This window comes from Rhinopithecus roxellana, chromosome 10, assembly GCF_007565055.1.
Source record: "Rhinopithecus roxellana isolate Shanxi Qingling chromosome 10, ASM756505v1, whole genome shotgun sequence".
Taxonomy (NCBI): Eukaryota; Metazoa; Chordata; class Mammalia; order Primates; family Cercopithecidae; genus Rhinopithecus; species Rhinopithecus roxellana.
This window is the reverse complement of record NC_044558.1, coordinates 106,385,511-106,408,697: the sequence shown is the minus strand read 5'-3', so window position 1 is coordinate 106,408,697 and position 23,187 is coordinate 106,385,511. Positions and strand designations below refer to the sequence as shown.

The following is a 23,187-nucleotide window of genomic DNA, read 5'->3' as shown; positions in this document are numbered from 1 at the left end:
TCTCACACCCCTGACCTCGTGATCCACTCGCCTTGGCCTCCCAAGGTGCTGGGATTACAGGCATGAGGCACCGCACCCGGCCAGAACTTTTTATTAAAGAAATTTTTGGGCATACATAAAAGTAGCAAGAATAGTAGAGTGAGCCCTTAGGTGCCCACCACTCAGTTTACCATTCCTCGATTCTTACTCGACTTCCTCCTGAATACACACACACACTTATACTCACCTACACACACACATACAATGTTTTCTAGAATAATTTGGAAAATCACAAGTATCATGTCGTTTCACCTATAATTAGGTGCCATTTTACCTGTAAATGTACTTCGATAAAGACTTTTTTTAAAAAACATAAACACCATGGTACAGATAACTTTTATATTGGCAGACCACAGTCAGTAAGGAAGAAATAAAGAAGGGTTTAAGAATGTTCATACAACCTAACGTTTTTATCAGTACAGTTTGGAAGAGATCATGGAAAAGAATTTGGATGGAGAAAAGGAGAGGAACTGAATCATTTAATTCCAGATGTATTGAATTAGAAACAAATATTGGACTCAGAGGGGAATGGAGCTGAGAATGTGGGACTGTCCTTAGAGGAAGGCACAATTAGGGACACAGACGTGTGAGTCACTGGTGTCCAGGTGATGGTTAAAGCATGAAAACAGTCTTTTTTTTTTTTTTTTTTTTTTTTTTTTTTTTTTTTTTTGAGACAGAGTCTCAGGCTAGAGTGCAGTAGCATGATTTCGGCTCACTGCAACCTCTGCCTCCCGGGTTCAAGCAATTCTCCTGCCTCAGCCTCCCAAGTAGCTGGGATTATAGGTGCTTGGTGGATCACCACACCCAGCTGATTTTTGTATTTTGAATAGAGATGGGGTTTTACCATGTTGGTCAGGCTGGTCTTGAACTCCCAACCTCAGGCGATCTACTCACCTTGGGCTCCCAAAGTTCTGGGATTACAGGTGACTGCCACCATGCCCAGCTAATTTTTATATTTTTAATAGAGACTGGGTTTCACCATGTTGGCCAGGCTGGTCTCTAACTCCTGACCTCAAGTGATCTGCCCACCTCAGCCTCCCAAAATGCTGGAATTACAGGCTTGAGCCACTGCGCCTGGCCCATTTCCCACCCTAAACAAACACTCTGCTGTCAGGTATCATAACACTTACGCCGTTTCCCAGAAGGTAAGGGGGCAGATCATGCCTCTCTTTGGTCAAGGTCAAATTTCCTAGTACACACTCACTATACTCCAAAACATTATCTCAACATGTCATCAATATGAAAGTTACTAGTGACATATTTTACCTTTTTTTTTGTATGAAGTCTTTGAAATCTGGAGTGTATTTTACACTCACAGCACATCTTAATTCAAACCGGCTGCTTTACAGGTGCCCTGGATCAGCCGCCTGTGGCGGGGGCTGTTGTGTGCTCAAGGCAGCTCTGTTTCAGGATTTCTGAATCACTTACTCACACGGTATCTGATCATGGAGGACACATGAACAGACATGTGCCAAATGAGGGTTCGTTTGTAACCCGTGAGTGAACTTCAGCCCCCAGGGGTGCTCTTACAGAAATGTTGTCTTGGGAGCTACCTGTCTCTGACTGACCCTTCACAAATTAGTTTGACTGTATTTCAATAAAGATGGTTTTATCTCTTTTAATTTGAAATGCCTTTGTTTATGCTCAGGTCGTTATTTTTTAGTGTGTTTATATCAGCCTTAATTTGACATTGTACCTACTTTGTAAAATATACAATCCTAGTGGGCTCCTCACCAGGTCAGCATGCTACGCTGTTAATGCCTAACGCACGTGATCAACGTAGGTCATGGTTTGGGATATGGCATTACTGTGTTGGTTTGTGATATTACAATATATCTTTTAAGTGTTTTTTTTTTTTTCTTTATTAAAGGGGTCTCACTCTGTTGCCCAGGCTGGGTGGAGCACAGGGGCATGATCATGGCTCACTGCATCCCCCAAACTTGTGGGCTCAAACGATCCTCTCCCCTCAGCCTCCTGAGTAGCTGGGACTACAGGCCCATGCCACCACACCTGGCTGAAATTTTTACTTTTTTTTTTTTTGTAGAGATGAGGTCTCACTGTGTTGCCCAGGCTGCTCTTGAACTCCTGGCCTCAAGTAGTTCCCCTGCGTCAGCCTCCTAAAATGCTAGGATTACAGGCGTGAGCCTCTGTGCTGGCCAGTGTCTGATATTATAATACTGATGTGACCTTTTCAAGATACTGATTTGACCTTTCCAAGAATTTGATTCACTTCACATTTCTGATCCTGAGATATATGTTGTGGAAAGTTTGAAAATATCTTATGTAGGATTTTGATTTCTTGTTACAATATGTAATAGATATTCAGGATGCAAACTTGAGTACTTCTAGTTCTAGTCCACGTTTAGAGTGCTTTGTCTAAATTCATCAGCATTTCACCAGAAAATGTAAAAATTTCACCAAAAAGAAAAAAAACACCCACAAACAAATTAAATGTATATCTTAATGGAAGCTTCTACCAGGAGAAGCAATGATTATGGTTTAATATGTCTCCAGTGGGTTCAAAACCCCTCATGCCTGTTTTCACACTCTTTTTTTCCTAATAAGCATTCTTCTAAGAGGACATATAATCTAAACTCAAATATTTATATATGAGCTATATTTTTAAAATCCTGTTTAAGTAAATATTGCTTGAAGCAGTTATCAAATTCAATAACAACAAAAAAAGCACAGTGCCATTCATAATGGCCCATCAATATGCTTTGCAAGCATGGAGCTAAGTTTTCAGGTGTTATCTTTAGAGTGAGGTTTTCCTTTTTTTTTTTTTTTTTTCTTTTTCTGGAAACTTTGAGTTACCACCTTCTGGGGGCCTAATTTATCTACTTTGCCTTGGCACTTGTTAAAGAAAAGTAACTTCTGGAAGTTGTTGTATTAGGCAATACCTACAGTGTCATTTTACTTTGTGTACATTGACTCATCAAAATTCTTTTGGAAATTAAAATATAGAAGGCAAGACAGATCTCACTGGCTGTCACACGTGCAGTTCCTGTACAGGTGAGCTCCACAAGTCAGCGCAGATGTTAGCGCTGGCGTAATCGGAATGAGCTGTGTGTCGACTTATCCCTGAAGTCTGCAGTAGAAGCATGTTGTCTTATGAGCTACTTATTACTTCTCTCTCTTCCCGCATGGCCCATTGCTTTGTGTCTGATTACCTCAGAAAGTCATCTTGGTAGCAGCTGAAACTACACAGCCCACACCTGTTATTAGAGTTCCACCCTCCTGGAAACATAAAAACGCACTGAGCACATGGGCTTCGCCTCTAGAATTCCTCGTTTCTGGGCCAGCCCTCGCACCTCTGCAGGAGAAGCCCCAGGCGTGGATCATGTCCCAGGAAGCTAATCCTTTTTAATAGCGTCTATGAAGCTGAGCCTTCATTGGAGATTTCTGGATGGAACTGCAAATGTTCTTTACGTCTGTGTGGGTTTTTTTTGTTTCCCGCCATGTGAGATCCCTGGGAATTGAGAAGTTTTAAAGGAACTTAAAAGTATGAAAAATGCATCCATTCCAGACCATAGATCTTGAGTTTACTTTTTCCATGACCCGGGGCTCAAATGTGTGGTACCATCACAAGAATTGTTTCTAATTCATTAAATTGCCAAGGCAGAGCATGGTAGGGGAATCTTCTGAATAAAACGAACAGTCCTTCTGAGTTGTTTACTCCATACATTTAATTGTTTTAAAAAACGAAAATCTTCTCTGGAAATTTCCTGTTGGTGTTCCTGTTTCTTGCGTCTCCCCACTAGATTGGGTGCCTCACTCTCATCCTTTGATTTTGTGAAGGGTCATGGGTTGTTCTTTAAAAAATTATTTGACTTTTTTTTTTTTTTTTAGACGAGTGTTGCTCTGTCTTCCACGCTGGAGTGCAGTGGCGCGATCTCAGCTCACTGCAGCCTCCAAAAGTGCTGGGATTAGCGGTGTGAGTCCCTGCGCCTGGCTGGATTTTGTTAATTTCATCTCTATGCCTGCTCATGTTGGACCTGACAGAATCCTATCCCAGTCTAGTTTTAACATTTGTTTCTCATCTCACCCACGTCTATTCTTTTTTTTTTTTTTTTTTTTTTTAATCTACCCAAGGGAAGACTGGCAGTTCCGCTAGGTGCCACTGGGCTCTGTATGGTGACTGGTTTTAACATTTGTTTCTCATCTCACCCATGCATATTCTTTTTTTTTTTTTTTTTTAATTGTTCTACCCAAGGGAAGACTGGCAGTTCAGCTAGGTGCCACTGGGCTCTGTATGGTGACTGGTTTTAACATTTGTTTCTCATCTCACCCATGCATATTCTTTTTTTTTTTTTTTTTTTAATTGTTCTACCCAAGGGAAGACTGGCAGTTCCGCTAGGTGCCACTGGGCTCTGTATGGTGACTGGTGTTTCTGTGGGACAGGGAGGACAACAGGAAGGAAAATAAACACGATAAGTCCAAGCGTCATTCCACTGGGTTTCGATACTGGCTTTGCAGCCAGTCTTCCATTTCTGACCTGTGCCATCCATCTGTGATGAAGCAGGACACCCGCGCTTCTTCCTCATGTTCCAGAATCCCAACTCTAGAAAACCTCTTTCTTTGTTGTTACAATGTTGTGAAGTGTTAGTGTCTGGACATTTTTTTTTTTTTCTAGGAAAAATGATTACTTCCTAGTAAAAAAAGAAAAGGAAAATTGTTCTTTGTCGGGTACCATTGCAGGAGTTCAGTGGCAAGGCTGAATCTCCCCACACCTCCCCTTCCTTTTGAATATTATTTTCTTTTTTTATGCATGATAACAGATTTCTAAGGCAAAAGAGTAGAGGGAGGAAAAAAGACACTGTGACCTTGAAAAGTGCCCAGTTTCTAAGTGTTTTGTGGCATAAATCTATTTTGTAACTTTATGTATATGGGCCATCATGTCTTTTAAGCGATTTGTAATCGTTTTAGAAGTAGTTTTAACAAAGCCACAATCTGAAGTTGTATTATAATTTCAGAACAAAAACTTATTTTTGCCATCTGTAGAGCATAAAATTGTGCCTATATTTCAAAAATAATCTATTGCAGTTTCCATTTGCGGAAAGTTTAATTTTAGGTGAATCTCTGGGTTATATGTAGTCAAAGAATGGGAAGTTCTTTGGCTGATGTTATTCCAGCATGAAGAGGCATCAGTTAGCCCTTGGGTCTGTTAGAAGTCCATCTATTTATAGGTATCTATCCTATAGGATCCTGGCTTTTTATATCCAGTAATGAGCCAAAGAGGTAACAGTTGCTGCTAAACACACCTCAGTGTTTGCCATTGTGTGCACTGATGACCTAATCTGCAAGGCAGACCTTATCTGCAAGGCAGGACTTTGACTCTTGTTATTTCAAGGCAGATAGAACAATAATAAATATTGAGCAAAGAAAGCTAATTTGTATTTGTTACATTTTCATATAGAAAATGTTTTTCAAAATTAATATAAGCCAATTGGCTTTTGCCAGATTTCTTTTATTGCAATGATTAAAAATAACTCAGGTCTAGACTTCCGTTATACTGCAACTCAATTTCCTCTGTTTGCCTGGATGAGATCGGAAAATACCATTTATGAAATGCTTTTCAATTGACTTTAGAAAAACGATGCTCAGAGATGTGGGAAGATCAGCAGATAAGTCCAGAAATCTTCACATTCAGTCAATTCCTTCTGCTTACAGAGCTGAGATACAAGTTTAACTCAATTTTTTTTTTTTTTTTTTGGTGGAAAAAGGAGATTCTTGACAGGAACATTTTGAGTTTATGTATTGCTAATTGCAGAGCATATTTCCAATGAAAATAGTGACAGAAACTTTATGTTGCCTCCCCTTATATTTATCTAGGATTATGCTGAATCTGTTATTGTCAAACACTTACATTAACTTGAAAGTTACATGCCGTGGTGTTCTGTTGTGAGTGCTTTTCCATCCATCTTCAAGATGTTGCCAGGCGAGTGTTGTGGACACAGGGTTGTTTCAGGAAAAAACACTCCGAGCCTCCACTGCACTCGAGTAACAGCTCTTCCAGCTTTTCAGGGAAATTATAATTCAGCAGAAGGAATAGTTCAGGGCTCTGAACTGCAATTTCTAATTTCAGTGGGTGCCATTAGCCTTTTTTTTTCATTAAAGTTAATGTCTTTTTTAACTGGTAGAGAAGAGGTTTTTGAAACTCTCTCTTGAAGATTTACTATTTTAAGGGCTTTTGGAACACCACGCACATCCGCTTGCATGGTTAAGTGGGGAGCAGAGGCAAGACTTCTGGAGGCTTGAGATGCTTTCCTGTAGTTAAATACAAAATGTGATAAGGACAAAACCAACGCCACACCAAGCCTTGTGTGGACCCACCACCTTCTTTATTTTTTTATTTTTTATTTTTGAGGCAGAGTCTCACTCTGTCGCTTAGTCTGGAGTGCAGTGGTGCAATCTTGGCTCACTGCAACCTCCGCCTCCCGGGTTCAAGCGATTCTCCTGCCGCAGCCTCCCAAGTAGCTGGGACTACAGGAGTGTGCCACCACACCTGGCTACTTTTTGTATTTTTAGTAGAGACAGGGTTTTACCATTTTGCCCAGACTGGTCTTGACCTCCTGACCTCAAATGATTTGCCTGCCGCAGCCTCCCAAAGTGCTGGGATTCTATGGGTGAGCCACTGTGCCTGGTCATGCCACCTACCTTCTGCCTGGATGCTGCCTCTGCCAAACCTTTCCAGGTTTGGGGAGGGCCAGTCTCCTTCCTGTTGATTGACTTGCCCTTGGCAGGGCTGCTTCACCCTTGGCTTGTGTCCCAAAATATAAAACTAACATGGGGACAATTTCCAACGTGGACCAGCATACCCCATGCAGTGCCGAGGGCTCCCTGGTACCCTAAAGACCACACTGTATCCCTACACTGAGAAAGGACAGGGGTGTGCCTTCTGTGACCTCCAGGGATCTAGCTAGTTCAGTCATTGTATGCATTGATGAGGCTTATGTCACATGACAAAAAGACATCCATTTTTGGACTCTTTCACCAAAATGACAGCCTATTTTGATCACTTGAGAGAAAGCATCCTTGGCATGGACTTGCTCCACCAGCTGTTCCAGAGAGGGCCTCACCCTGCTCCTGCCTCCACCTTTCCATCTAAACGTCATCTTAAAAATATTCCTGCCACTGTTTCAAAATGAACTGGAGAAGTGGATTGTATTTCTCTCCAGCAGTTTTGTGACATTCTGCCAGCAAACACGGCAAGGAATAGTAAGATGATATCTCGGTACAAATGCCCAAGCCAGTCATGCAAGGGCCGCCTTTTCCTTGGTGCCAGGGAGGCCTTTGGGGAGGCCCTTACCAGACACTTTCCCTCCGCTGTCCTCCCTTGCCTGGAAGGATCTGCCTCCTAGGGCCTGTCTTTGCTTTCCCAACGTATTGGCAGCTCCTCCTTCTCCTCCTACTCCTTTCTTCATTTTTTCTGGGGATGGTGGAAGTACTCGTCCCCTCAGGGTTGCATAAGTCATACCATGCTTCCGCAGGCTTCCACCTCCACGCTGGGGCAGGAGCTGCTGCAGCTGGGCCGGCTCTGGCATGCTCTCTGGCTGAACCTCAGTAATGTCTCCACTAATACAGCAAGTGTAACATTGCAAAATTGCATTAGGCCTCATTTAAGAGACTCTTTTTGTGTGTGCTTCTTACCTTATAGATGCTGTATTTTTAATGGCAAAACCTATTAAAAGCAGAAGTAATGCTTTGCTCTTAGAGAGTGGTAAGTCTGTGAGCAGCTGTGTAGATGACTCTCAGTGATGTTTTCCAGGATGGCTTTTTTTGTTAATGATCTTCATTTTATTTCTAAGAAGCAGTTGTCATGCACTCTCCAATGTACTTCTCTTTTCTTTCTCCCCTCCTTTCAAAAGCCGCATGCTAAGGGTAAGATCTACGTCCAGAGTCAAGGTAAGCATTTTCAAATATTTATTTACTTATGTACAGGGATAGAGAATGAATAAACAGATGTATATTTATATGTGATAAATATATATATTTAAAAGGATAAGTTTGCACCCTTAAGAGACATATATTGAGATGTTTATGAAGGAGATAATATGATTTCTGAGATTTACTTAAAAATAATCAGTGAAATGGCTACTTTTTTTTTTCTTTTTTGAGACAAGGTCTGGTGCAGTCGTGCGATCTCGGCTTACTGCAACCTCTGCCTCCTGGGTTCAAGCGATTCTCTAGCGTCTCAGCCCCCAAGTAGCTGGGACTACAGGCGTGAGCCACCATGCCCAGCTCAATTGTGTTTGTATTCCTTGTAGAAACGGGGTTTCACCGTGTTGCCAGATTGGTCTTGAACTCCTGGGCTCAAGCAATCTGCCTGAGAATGGCTACATTGTTATAATTTTTCTAACATTAGAATAAAAGATAAATAGAAATTATAAAATAATGATTTAAAATGCAGATCACTTAACATTTTCCACCAGTAGAAGTATGATATACTCCATCGGCAGTATGTTTGGAAAAAACAAACCAAACCAAATGCGGGGCTTCTGTTTTGGCTGACTTGAGTTGGGGGACCTGGCACTCTGCTCCCTTCATCCTCCCCCTTCCTCCTGCCCAATCCTACCCCTATGGTGGCATCCAAAGCCCTTCATCAAACCCTCTGAGGTTTAAACACAGTTTTTTGTTTTTGTTTTTGTTTTTTTTTTGAGATGGAATCTCTTTCTGTTGCCCAGGCTGGAGTGCAGTGGCACAATCTTGGTTCGCTTCAACCTCTGCCTGCTGGGTTCAAGCAACTGTCCTGCCTCAGCCTCTCGAGTAGCTGGGATTACAGGTGCCCCCCAGCACGCCCAGCTAATTTTTGTATATTTTGTAGAGACAGGATTTTACCGTGTTGGCCAGGCTGATCTTGAACTCCTGACCTCAGGTGATGCGCCTGCCTCGGCCTCCCGAATTGCTGGGATTCCAGCTGTGAGCCACTGTGCCTGGCCTCTCTAAACAGAGTTTGTAAACCACCGTACTACACGATAGAAATAATGGAAAGCCTAGATCCCTGGAAGAATGTGTAATTCGCCCCAAGCTCAGGTTAGAACAAGTGCAGACGCTGAGGCCAGGCGTTCGTGCCTCCCAAGGACTTCCATGGTGCTCAGGCGCACCTTCGTGAGGCATGCCATCCTGTCATCACCTTGTCCTTGCTGCACTGGCCTCAGTGACATTTTTAGCAGGTGCAGCAGGAAAGACCTGGGCTCTGAGGCAGTGCGTAGGTTTGAACACAGCGTCTACCACTTCCACCCTGTGCATTTTGAAGCCCGTTTAACCTCTTTGAACCTCAGTGTCCAGCTGGATAAACTGGAGGAACCAGTCTGCTCAGTGGGCCTTTAAGGGCTACAGTGGAGTATGGAAAGTGCCTACATGCAGTCGGAGCCCAGGGCTGGCTTGAAGCGGACACTTGTTAAATAGCCATTGTCAGTATCATTCAGTGTGAATAATGATGATGCAGGTGGATTTTAGATGTGGTTAGACGACTTGATTTACTTACGTTTTATAAAATTTCAAAATGTTTCTGTTACCAAGATAACGTGTTAGATATTGCCTCTGGATTTTCTAAATTGTAAAATATTTGGTTTTTTTTTTCAGCAAAAATTAAATGTAACTTCTCTCTCTGAGAAAGTAATAGCCAACAGACCATCAGGCATGAGTTGGTGAGGGTTGAGAGTGAGGATTTTAAAGGGAGGTATAATTTTCACATGGAGCTTAGTTCACAGTGTTTTTGAAACCTGTGACTTCCTGGCATTTTTAAGGAACTCATGGTTTGTCTAACCCAGTTTGGGCCTGTCATGGACCCTGGGGCTGAAAGGGGTGGGTCTTTTCTCGTGTAGAATCCGTGGGCTCTTTTTAACCCTCCCGTGCTGAAGGATTCATGGGACTTCAGTGACGCCCTCAGAGCATCAAGTGGCTTTATAAAAACCAGCTGGTACCATTATTTAAACTTCAACACAAGTGGGCCGTGCACGGCGGCGCACACCTGTAATCCCAGCACTTTGGGAGGCTGAGGCGGGTGGACCACTTGAGGTCAGGGTTTCGAGACCAGCCTGGTCAACATGGCGAAACCCTGTCTCTACTGAAAATACAAAAATGAGCCGGGTGTAGCAGCGGGTGCCTATAATCCCAGCTACTCCGGAGGCTGAGGCAGGAGAATTGCTTCAACCCGGGAGGAGGAGGTTGCAGTGAGCCGACACTGTGGCACTGCACTGCAGCCTGGGCGACAGAGCGAGACTCCACCTCAAAGTGATAATAATTACAGTAATAATAATAATAAGCCTCAACACAAAATAACTGGTTGCATTTCAGCAATCGCATCAAAGTGAATTTGCTCTTTTTTTGTTTCTTTGACCCAGGAATTGCAACAACACCAAACGCCGCTTTTAACTGGAATACCTTTCTTCAACGCTCCGGTGAGATATGAGGTCTTCTTAGAGGATTTTGAGGAAGTGCATCTTGTCAGTTACTTTCAGGAGCTTGTGACCTTCGTGTGGTTTTGAAAAAGTGGTTGTCAGGGAGAACAAGGTTGATTTCCCTCTGTCTGTGACTTCATGAGTAGTTTTACCCTTTTGAGGAACAGCAGGGCTAGAAAGCCAGAGAGACAGGGGCTCCGGCCCTTTCTGATGCTGTTTTTAGCACCTGCTTCCCAAATTTTCAGTACCATTTCCTGTGACATTTGTTCTTTATAACAACCTCATGTGTTCATTTTATTTTACTTTACTAATTATACACATAATTAAATTACCTTTGTAGGAAAATGAGAAAATATCAGAATATGCAGCACATTTTTTTTTTTTTTTTCTTTTTGAGATGGAATCTCATTCTGTTGCCCAGGCTGGAGTGCAGTGGTGTGATCTAGACTCACTGCAGCCTCTGCCTCCCGGGTTCAAGCGATTCTCCTGCCTCAGCCTCCTAAGAAGCTGGGACTATAGGCATGTGCCACCACACCCAGCTAATTTTTGTATTTTTAATGGAGACGGGGTTTTGCCGTATTGGCCAGGCTGGTCTCGAACTCCTGATCAGGTGATCCACCCACCTCGGCCTCCCAAAGTCCTGGGATTATAGGCATGAGCCACCGGGCCTGGCCAAAAATGCAACAAAAATGTAAATCACTTGAAATTTCATCACCAAAAAGGAATGGCTATTAATGTTTGATGTAATCTTTCTCAACAATTTACATGTAAATCATGATTTTTAAAAGACAAAATCAAGCTTCACTTACTACTCTAACCTGCCTTCTTTGCTCATTATGTCAGTAGAATAGAGTGAACTCATCCTTTTTTTAAAAAAAATCTGAAGTTTCTATATAGCGAAATGAAGAGATCTTAAGTACAAAAGTAGGTAAATGTTTGACAAATGTGTATACCCATGTGACAAATACCCTAATCAAGACAGGTAACATTTCCACCAGTCAAGAAAGTTCTCTCATGCCCTCTTCCATGTTTAATTTCTGTCTCTTTATAGGTGACTCCTAGTCTAGGTTTTCTTATCTTAGATTAGTTTTACCTGTTCTTGAACTTCATCTAAGTGGAGTCATGCATTAAATAATTTTTTGTATCTGGCTTTCTTTGTTCAACTAATGTTTTTGAGATTTATCCCTATTGTGTGTATCTGTAGTCCTTTTCTTCTTAGTATTCTATTTTGGAATGGTGTATCCCATTCCATATATCACAAATTGTTTATCTCTTCTTCTATTGATGAACTTTTAGCTTGTTTTCCATTTTTAACCATTACAAATACATTTACTATGAATATGCTTGTGCAAGGTTTTTTAGTGACCTGTGTTTTCACTTCTCTTGGATAAATGCCTCTAATTTATCCAATCATATAGTCAAATAGCTTGACTATATGATTAACATTATAAAAAAAATATCCAAACAGTTCTCCAAGGTGTGCCATCTTACGCTTTCGCAGAAGCTGGCAAGAGCTTCAGTTATTCCACGTTCTCGCCCACCGGTAGAGTAGACAGTCTTTTCAATTTTAGTTGTTCTAGGTAGATAATGAAATGGTGTCTCATTGTCATTCTTCTAAGTTTCATTTCCCCGATGATTAATTTTGCTCAGCACCTTTTTTTTTTTTTTTTTTTTTGAGGTGGAGTCTTGCTCTGTCGCCCGGGCTGGAGTGCAGTGGCCGGATCTCAGCTCACTGCAAGCTCCGCCTCCCGGGTTCACGCCATTCTCCTGCCTCAGCCTCCCGAGTAGCTGGGACTACAGGCGCCGCCACCTCGCCCGGTTAGTTTTTGTATTTTTAGTAGAGACGGGGTTTCACCGTGTTCGCCAGGATGGTCTCGATCTCCTGACCTCGTGATCCGCCCGCCTCGGCCTCCCACAGTGCTGGGATCACAGGCGTGAGCCCCCGCGCCCGGCCGCTCAGCACCTTTTTATGGGCACGTTGGCCATTCATGTATCTTGTTTGGTGAGTGTCTAGCCAATTGTATGTGTGTCTTTTAATTATTGGTTTGTAGAACTTCCTTATATTCTAGGTCCAAACCTTTTGTCAGATAAATATATCATTAATTTTTCTCCCGTTCTCTGGCTTATATTTTCACCTACTTAACCATGTCTTTTGAAGAGCAGAAGAGGTTTAAATTTTATTGAAGTCTAGTTTATCAAACTTTTTCTTTGATGGTTAGTGCTTTTGAGTCCTGTCTAGAAAATCTTTACCTACCCTAAGGTCACAAAGATGTTTTTCTTTCTTCTTTAAATGTCTTTAGAAGTTTTAGTGCTGTAGCTCTTTCATTTAGGATTATAAATCCATCTGAAATTACTGTTTGTGTGTTGTATGAGGTAGGGATCTTTTTTTTTTCTTTTTTCTTTCTTAACAATATCCAGATGGTTCTGGTGTCATTTATTAGAAATGTTTTTCTTTGCCCATTGAATTGCTCTGGTGTCTTCGTTGAAAGTCATTTTACTGTATGTGGCGTTCCACTATCTATGCCTGTCTTTATTCCAATACCATGCTGTTTTGTTGCTATAGGTTAATAGTAAGTCTAGAAACCAAGTAGTGTTAGTCAATAACTTTGTTTCAAAATTATTTTAGCTATTCTAGGTTTTTTGCATATCAATTTAAATTTTGGGCTCAACTTGTCAATTTCTATAAAATCTTGTTACATTGAACCTCCACCTCCCAGGTTCAAGTGATTCTCCTGCCTCAGCCTCCCGAGTAGCTAGGATTACAGGCATGCCCCATCACACCCGGCTAATTTTCTGTAGTTTTTGGAGAGGGGGATTTCACCATGTTGGCCAGGCTGGTCTTGAACTCCTGACCTCAAGTAATCCATCTGCCTCAGCTTCCCAAAGTGCTGGGATTATAGGTATGAGCCACCTCACCTGGCCTCATGCTGCAAACTTCTAAGAAAAGACTGAAGATACAAAATCAGTTCTCTGCCCTCAGCCTACAGAAAGACGCCCCAAGTCTGTTTTCATGCTAAAGACTTGAAACAAGAAGACATACATACAGCCAAAAAACATATGAAAAAAGTTCATCATCCACTGATCATGAGAGAAATGCAAATCAAAACCACAATGAGAATATCACACGTCAGTCAGATGGCAATTATTAAGAAGCCAAGAAACAACAGATGCTGACGAGCTTGTGGAGAAATAAGAATGCTTTTACCCTGTTGGTGGGAATGTAAATTAGTTCAACCATTTTGGAAGACAGTGTGGCAATTCCACAAAGATACCATTTGACCCAGCAATCCCATTACTGGGTATATACCCAGAGGAATAGGATCATTCTGTTATAAAGATACATGCACGTGTATGTTCATTGCAGCACTATTCACAATAGCAAAGACATGGAATCAACTCAAATGCCCATCAATGATAGACTGGATAAAGAAAATGTGGTACATAGACACCATGGAATACTATGCAGCCATAAAAAGGAACAAGATCATGTCCTTTGCAGAAACATGGATGAAGCTGGAAGCCATTATCCTCAGGAAACTAAGGCAGGAACAGAAAACCAAACACCACATGTTCTCACTTATAAGCGGGAGCCGAACAGTGAGAACACATGGACACAGGGAAGGGAACAACACACACTGGGGCCTGTCAGGGGAGGGCGGGGGTGGGGGCGTCGGGAGAGCATCAGGAAAACTAGCTAATGCATGCGGGGCTTGATACCTAGGTGATAGGATGATAGATGCAGCAAACCACCATGGCACACGTTTACCTGTGCAATCAACCTGGACATCCTGCACGTGTATCCCGGAACTTAAAATAAAATAAAGTGAAACAAAAAAAGACTTGAAACAAAGCCTCTACCACATACTCTATGTGTCAGTTTTAAATTCTATTGAAAAAAAATTCCCAAGCATTTTATCAGAAATGATTTTCGTAGTGTACTCATCAATCTCAGCCACGCTAGCATGGTTGTTCTCAGTATTACAGATGAACCCACGCGACCTCAGCTGCTTTGTCATGTCAGTTACATGTCCCATTATTCAGAACGAGGGGGCCCATTTTCAGTTTCCTGCTGTAAAGCTAGTCTGTCTTCAATCTATCACAGGACGCAATGGCATTGTAACTAAGATTCATAATTTCCAGTAGGAGAATGATTTGTCGTCACGTTCCGTAGTCTCAGGGTTGACTGTTTCGTTGGTCTTGCTATTGAATGATTAAGGGAACAGCCAGGAGATTTTAAACACTCCTTAGAAAGCGTTTTCCTCTGGAGACCTACTTGGCTGCTGCCTAATCTTAATGTGTGCAATTAGAAGTTGTAAATGTATTCAGAATATATGGGCTTAGAGAGACTGGTTGTGGCTCTGGTAGCTGACAGTGGCAGATAATGGCTTAAGGGTAGATGTAGGATTAATCTCTGTCTCTGGGTTTTATGATCAGGCGTCTGTTCGCATTTGTGCTGTCATTTGTCTTTGTCATCTCTTAGGCTCTGGGGATGGGCCGTCCTCATCATCCTTACTTTATCTTCCCTTGGCCTCTGGAGCGTTGGAAACCTGTGACTGTGATTTGTCCCTCCCACTTGGAGCTGCAGACACTGAAAACAGAAGATAGAGTGAAGTTGGTAGAGATTATTAGTGATCAAATACCCTCTGCCTTCTCACCAACTATTAACCTTGAAATCAGGGGCAGTGGGTGGGAAGAGCCGCATTTAACACTGCATGTAAACAGTTGAGTAATTGAGTAGTCACCAGGGTTTGCTTCTTAAATGTCTGATGTCCGCGTCACGATGCATGCTCCTCTTCCGGCATGTCACAGGTTTTCTGACCATTCTCAATTCTATCTCTAAGCCCCAGCTAACAAATTACTAAGTCTCCTTAATTTAAAACCTTAAACCCCTCTTACGCTTACCATTATATCACATGCAAACAGTTGAACTAAGAACAAATATATAGTAAAGCAGGTTAAATGTAGTAAATGGCATTGTTACAATTTTTTCACACGATATTGGCAATAGCTATTCTGATTGAAAGATCGATGTGTAGACATCAAATTAGTTACCTGGTCTTTGAGTTTTTCTGTGCATTTCCAGATACATTTTAAGTGTGATAATTCCATGTTCTGTGAGTTTTGCCTTTAAATTCCAACGACCAACACAATCTAAAGTCATGATTCCTTTCAGGCTATCAAACCTAAAATGTATGAAAGCTTAAATTTGACTGGGTAACTCCTTCCTATTTTTCTGATTTCTGTTTTATTGTATTTCTAGTTTTATTGCTCATTTCTGTCTCTCTCTCTCTCTCTCTCTCTCTCTCTCTCTCTCTCTCTCTCTCTCTTCATCTCTATCTCTATCTCTCTGTCAACTCTATTTGTATTTCTATAATGGAAACTCAAATTTGCCTAACTCAGATTGTAGCACTTTTCTTCCTCAGGCTAGTCCTAAGAAAACTCACTTGTTTTTCATTCGGAAAACTAGTGTTAGTAGAAGCCTTTATTCTTGCACAGCCCCCCAAATCAGCTTTTTCAGCTGTAATTTAGTAAGTCTAATGTGTTCAACTGAAGTACTTTTTTTTTTTTTGTAATAACAAGTGAAAAATAATGAAGATAGTGGCCGGGCGTGGTGGCACACACCTGTAATCCCAGCACTTTGGGAGGCCGAGGCAGCGGATCACTTGAGGTCGGGAGTTCAAGACCAGCCTGACCAACATGGTGAAACCCTGTCTCTACTAAAAATACAAAAATTAGCCAGGTGTGGTGGTGCACGCCTGTAATCCCAGCTACCTGGGAGGCTGAGACAGGAGAATTGCTTGAACCCAGGAGGCAGAGGTTGCAGTGAGCCAAGATTGCGCCGTTGCACTCCAGCCTGGACAGCAAAAGTGAAACTTTATCAAGAAAGAAAGAAAAAAGAAAATAATAAAGACAACTTCTAGAATGGAATACGGGACATAGAGACTGCCTCAGCATGGATTGGGCTTCTGTTCCTGAGCCCGCCCATGACTCATACTTGGGAGATGAAGCAACGTGGAATGTAGCTTTTGGCAGCAATGTGCCAGATCGTGAAAACAACACATTTTGTTTTGAAGATAAAAATACCGTTCTCCAGGAAATGGTTCTATCGGAAAGATGTGTAAATGTGTGCATTTGTTAAGTGACGAGTTCAAATCTTGACTCATGGATAAACTAGACGTTAGAGGAAAGGCAAAGGTAATAAAAATAAGTTTGGCGCTAAAAGGAGAAGACAAAATTTACTAAAAAATTAGTTAGGTATGTACCTTGCCTCTGAGCATCAGCAGGCCAACCTTATTTAATAGTTCTTTGTTAAAAGCTAAGAATTTATACCACCTTAAAGCTGTCAGGGGCCTTAGGGACCAGCACTTTTAAACATTGAAGTGAAATCAAATAGAAAACATCAAAGTGGCTTGCATGTAGTCAGCCTGAAGTATGTTTTTAATCATATATAATACTCTGTGTCTATGTATGTGTGTATTTATATATCTCGTATGACTGAGTTGCAACACAATATGTTTATCTTACCGTATGTCATAGTCAAAAAACTCTGAAAATCAATATTGTACCTTATGGATTATTCTCTTCTCAGGGCCATCTTTCCAAAGGATCCCAGGACAGGGGTAGTTGGAGGGCCACTTGTTTACAGCCTACGTGACCAAAATGCCAATGTGTCTTCAGAACCTCGAGTTCTCAGTAGCTAAGTGTGTCAGAGTACAGGAACAAAATAGGTTTCCATCACTCATACTTCTCACACAGTAAAAATAAAGAATTAAACAGAGTCTCTTCACCTTGACGTCACCTGCGTTCTTTGCACAGTGCTCTGAATACCATCTCTGGATGCCATCTTTGTAGATTGTTGGTTTGTTTGGCATCTACTTTTTTTTCCCAATTCGGTCATACCGATTCTCGACTTTCCCCCTCTTTTTGGCACATTTGTGATTCTCCTTGTACCTTTCTTCTCTCCCTCCTCCTCCTGCTGTGTATGTGAATAGATATTCGTGCACATCAAGAATGTGATGGAAGTGACGTTGCTTCTTCTCAGTGTATCACATCTGAATATGTAAAGCATCAGCTTGTCCCAATAACGGAGCTCTTTTTCTGACTATGTAAACTCTGTGTGTGTGTGGTGTGTGTGTGTGTGTGTGTGTGTGTGTGTGTGTGTGTATACACCAGCCATGTGTGCTGAGCTAAGGCTTCCTCCCTTAGTTAAGCTGCTATCCCCTGGTTTCTCCGTGTACTGTACTGGCATTATATTTCCTTTGTAATTAATAAGTAATTTTTGAGAGGGTGCTCTTAATCTCTATCCTCATCAAACTTTCACTTGCAAATTTTAGCCTTCGTTAGTGGCTCTTGCCTAGCAGTGTAGGCTCAGACTGTTTCTCCTTCCTGACATCACAATCTTGAAAAGTTTTCTCCATTTTTAAAAATCATGTATTAAAATGAATAGCTTGACTCTTGACCTCATATTCAAATGCCTAACCTCAAATTCTTCTGCCCTCCAGTTCAAAATTCTGCATGTAGCATGTAGCTTAGACTTTTGGTCAAACAAGGACTCACTAAGGTTTGCATTCCTAAAGTTAGCTTGAGGATACTTAGAATATTAAGGAAAGGTCCAGGTGTGGTGGTTCATGCCTGTAATCCCAGTGCTTTGGGAGGATGAGGCCAGTAGATCACCTGAGGTCAGGAGTTCGAGCCCAGCCTGGACAACATGGTGAAACCTCGTCTCTCCCAAAAATACCAAAAGGAGCCGGGCATGGTGACCTGTGCCTGTAGTCTCAGCTCGGGAAGCTGAGGCAGGAGAATGGCTTGAACCCAGGAGGCAGAGGTTGCAACGCACCACTGCACTCCAGCCTGGGCTATGGGCTGAGACTCCATCTCAAAAAAAAGAAAAAAAAGGGTCTTAAGGAAATATTAAAAACTCAACATATTTCAATGAAAATTGGCAATGCAGATTGTCAGCGGCTTATTCAGAGGCTGTGACCATTTTCCAAGGCTTTTCTAAGAGCAACATCTCGACCTTAACATTTAGGTAAAGATTTTCTCTAGTTACGTATGAATTTTTTGAAGCTCTTGTGATTGTATTGGTGTCGCCATAAGCCATTATATTCACACTAGTTGTATTCCTGTTCAGGATTTGGAATAGCATATAGAAAATGAAAGTGTTTGAATTAAATAATGGACAAATGCCTGTCCTGGGAAAAAAACCTTGAACCTGCATGATTTTATGGCCAATTATACAGGTTATAAATGCTGAAGTTTTAGGTCTGCTTGTGTTAAATGTATTAGCAATTTCTATTGCATGCGTCATGTACTGAGCTGTAATAAGCCACCTCAGGATGTACCACCTGCTCCCATTTGTTCTGTGGTGGGGGGTATGGATCTTCTAATGCCTCCAAAGTCCTTTGCTAATAAGGCTTAGCTTTTTCCTCTATCTGCAGATGTCTTGGTCTGGATCCCTCACTTTTCTTTTCTTTTCTTTTTTTTTTTTTTTTTTTTTCTTGAGATGGAGTGTCACCCAGGCTGGGAGTGCAGTGGCACCACCTCCACTCGCTGGAACCTCCGCCTCCTGGGTTCGAGCAATTCTGCCTCAGCCTCCCCAGTAGCTGGGATTACAGGTGCGCGACACCACACCTGGCTAATTTTTGTATTTTTAGTAGAGACAGGGTTTCGCCACATTGGTCAGGCTGGTCTCGAACTCCTGACCTCAGGTGATCCACCCGCCCGGCCTCCCACAAGGTTGGGATTACAGGCACGAGCCACTGCGCCTGGCCAGGATCCCTCACTTTAGAGAGCAGGTGCAATATAGGAAATTTGGACTGTGAAGCAAATGTGTCTAAATTTACACCTCTTTTTCAGAAACTTTTATTACAAAATTAAACATATTTTCTCATTAAAAAAAAAAAAAGATGTACCAGCTGAAAGCAGCACCCCTGCATTTCTCCTGATGTTCTGCTTCATGTGTGTCTGCTGGGCTCACCTGGACTTTTACAGAGGGCTGAACCCTCACTGGGTCATGCATGAGCTCATAATGTGTTCAGGGCCTCATGCAGCCGGGAGTCTCCAGACTAAAGCCTCATTCTTGGCCTGGAGCAGTGGCTCATGCTTGTAATCCTAACACTTTGGGAGGCCAAGTTTGGTGGATCACTTGAGGTCAGGAGTTGGAGATCAGCCTGACCAACATGGCGAAACCCCATCTGTACTAAAAATACACAAATTAGCTGGGCATGGTGGTATGTGCCTGTAATCCCAGCTACTTGGGAGGCTGAGGGATGAGAATTGCTTGAACCGGGGAGGTGGAGGTTGCATTGAGCCAAGATGGTGCTACTGCACTCCAGCCTAGTTGACAGAGTGAGACTTGACCTCAGGTGATCTGCCCACCTTGGGCTCCCAGAGTGCTGGGGTTACAGGCGTGAGCCACCACGTCCCACCCCTACTCTTACTTTTATATTAATTTCCTTGCTGTAAACTAATTATTTCTGGTGGGGAAAATGGAGCTGAGCTCAGGCTGTAAAATGCAACTTCACTCTGCTGCAAAGAAAAAGGATGAGGCAAGGGGGAACTGACTGAACTATGACTGAAATAGGAGCCAGACATTCTAGAAGAGATTTAGATACAATTCCGGATAGGAGGTTTAATGTCTTGATAAAACTAGAAAAATGGTTTATATATTAATGTCCTCATGAACTCATATATGCATAGAGAGATCCACACGCCTAAATGAATGCATGTCCTGGAATCGACCCAAATGCCCATCAATGATAGACTGGATCAAGAAAATGTGGTACGTATACATCATGGAATACTATGCAGCCATAAAAAGGAACGAGATCGTGTCCTTTGCAGGGACATGGATGGAGTTGGAAGCCATTATCCTCAGCAAACTAACGCAGAGAAAACTGAAACACTGCATGTTCTCACTTATAAATGGTAGCTTAATGATAAGAACACATGGACACATGGGGGAAGGACACGCCAGGGCCTGTTGGAGGATTGGGGGTGGCAGGAGGGAAACCATCAGGAAGAATAGCTAATGGATGTTTGGGCTTAACACCTAAGTGATTGGATAATCTGTGTAGCAAACCACCATGGCACATTGTTAACCTATGTAATAAACATGCACATCCTGCACATGTACCCAGAACTTAAAATAAAAGTTCAAGAAAAAATAAACAAACACATCTCCATAGGTATAAAAAGAAAATGTATACAGATATCAAACCATCACATTGTACACCTCACATACATATAATTTTTGTCAATCATAACTCAATAAATATGGAAAAAGTAAAAAATAAAAATAAAAAAATATGTTTATATATGACAAAAGAAAGAAGCAGCATTGTTTCCCAGGTGGGGATCTGTCACTAAGGCTGCTTGTGGTGGATGGCCACAGTCTTTGCAGCCCTTCCCACCAGAAGTGGAACGGATCTCTGTACCCCAAGACCCTGGCTGGCCTGGGACTTCCGATGGCCAATAGAGTCAGTGGCAGTGGCGATATGTGATTTCCAAGCCTGGGCCGGGGAAGACTTCGTGTTTCCCACTCTCCCCGCTGCCCCGTTCACACCAGTACCCTCTAATCTGACCCCACAACCTCTGTTCTCATTCTTAAGAATGAGGCTTTTTGGCCGGGCATGGGGGTTCACCAGGATCACTTGAGGTCAGGAGTTCAAGACCAGCCAGGCCAAAATGGTAAAACCCCATCTCTACTACAAATACAAAAATTAACTGGGTGTGGTGGCGGAGGCCTGTAATCCCAGCTACTCAGGAGGCTAAGGCAAGGAGAATCACTTGAACCCAGGAGGAGGAGGAGGTTGCAGTGAGCCGAGCTGAGATTGCGCCACTGCACTCAGCCTGGACGACAGGGCAAGACTCTGTCTCCAAAAATAAAAGAGTAGGAGCAGCTGGCCTCGAAGTCAGAGGCCTCTACTTCTGAGTGCATCCATGATATCATGGCTGCTACAGCATCCAGAGCCCTCCCCACTGAAAACATTCTGAACTCTTCTCTTACAGAGATTAACCAAAGTGCTGATAATTTGCACATATTTCTTCTGATATGTGGACTTCGACAAGTTAAGGATCCTCTCTATCTGGTGGATGCATTTACAGGTGTGTTTGCTGGCTACCTTCCTCCACTGTGTATAGAATTCCGTGTGGGCGCCCATCTCAGCATTTCCGTCTTCAGGGCACTGGGTTTTCTTTCCTCATTCTTTGCACATGAGCAGAACTGTTTCTAGATTGTTACTTTGGAAAAGGACAGAAAAATAATGTATGGGATCAGCAGCTCTTTGGAGGAATTTCCGTTTAGTTTTCCACTGTCCTGTGCCCTCAGGTTCTGAGAAATTCATAACAATAGCAAATAATTATAAGACTAGGCCGGGCGCGGTGGCTCAAGCCTGTAATCCCAGCACTTTGGGAGGCCGAGATGGGTGGATCACGAGGTCAGGAGATCGAGACCATCCTGGCTAACACCGTGAAACCCCGTCTCTACTAAAAAATACAAAAAACTAGCCGGGCGAGGTGGCGGGCGCCTGTAGTCCCAGCTACTCGGGAGGCTGAGGCAGGAGAATGGCATAAACCCGGGAGGCGGAGCTTGCAGTGAGCTGAGATCCGGCCACTGCACTCCAGCCTGGGCAACAGAGCGAGACTCCGTCTCAAAAAAAAAAAAAAAAAAAAAGACTAAAAGAATTTTACCTGAAAATATTTCACACATGCCGATTTGTGTGATGCATTTGGAGTTTTGTTTATTGTTTAAGGTAATCTATATAGTCTTTGGTATATTCCAAAGCCGCATTGAATTATGGTGATATTGGAGAGTAGTCCTAGTTATTCAGTAAATTCGAAATCTGGACAATGGATAATACTGTAGAAAAAAATTCTACTTAAAATCATAAAATGTCAAATACAGAAATTCTAAAGAAATGTAATTTAAATTGACTAATACTATGAATGAAAGCCAAAGGACATGAACTAATTTATATTATTGAGAAATTTATATTGAAGTTAATTGTGCTTGCAACTGTGACGTAAAACCATTTTAAGTGTTCGTTTTGTCTTCTTTTTTCTTCCCAAGAATGGCATCAGGAGGAGCCCAGTGTGTACCTGGTGATTGCAGGCCCTGAAGTAAGTTGATGTGCAGTAAACATTTATCTCATCTGTTTTCCTCTTTGTATTTTTCATGTGTTTTCTACAATTAGTTTACATTGCTCTTCTTCTTTTTTTTTTTTTTTTTTTTTTTTGAGGCAAAGTCTCACTCTGTTGCCTGGGCTGGAGTGTAGTGGCGCGATCTAGGTTTACGGCAAGCTCCATCTCCCGGGTTCACGCCATTCTCCTGCCTCAGCCTCCCGACTAGCTGGGACTACAGGTGCCCGCCACCACACCTGGCTAACTTTTTGTGTTTTTAGTAGAGACAGGGTTTCACCGTGTTAGCCAGGATGGTCTTGATTTCCTGACCTCATGATCTGCCTGCCTCATCTTCCCAAAATGCTGGTATTACACGTGTGAGCCACCACGTCTGGCCTCCATCACTCTTCTTACCAAGTGGGTTTTCCTCTTTTGAAGTAAATGAAGTCAGTTTGCCTCTTAAAAATGAAAAGTAGGCCAAGGTTACAGATCATTACAACGACAATGAATCTTTACGACTAATTTATTGCTACAAAGGATAACTAATAACTTGTATGGAAATACAGAGGAGTCTGGCCGGGTGCACTGGCTCATGCTTGTAATCCCAGCAACTTTGGGAGGCTGA

General features: G+C 42.3%; 1 protein-coding gene across 4 annotated transcripts in view; it reads left to right on the top strand.

Annotated features, from left to right (window-relative positions):
* Positions 1–23,187, top strand: part of GLT1D1 (glycosyltransferase 1 domain containing 1) — a 117,213-nt gene that overhangs the window by 36,657 nt on the left and 57,369 nt on the right. For 2 of the 4 annotated variants that reach the window (XM_010388769.2, XM_010388770.2), the window contains 4 exons: positions 7,908–7,944; positions 10,386–10,442; positions 21,453–21,548; positions 22,513–22,562. In XM_010388769.2, coding sequence (XP_010387071.2) covers positions 7,908–7,944; positions 10,386–10,442; positions 21,453–21,548; positions 22,513–22,562 — 240 coding nt within the window. Of the gene's footprint in view, positions 1–3,003; positions 3,052–7,907; positions 7,945–10,385; positions 10,443–21,452; positions 21,549–22,512; positions 22,563–23,187 lie in introns of all 4 variants that reach the window. The other 2 variants (XM_030939930.1, XM_030939929.1) reach the window with 2 other exon arrangements.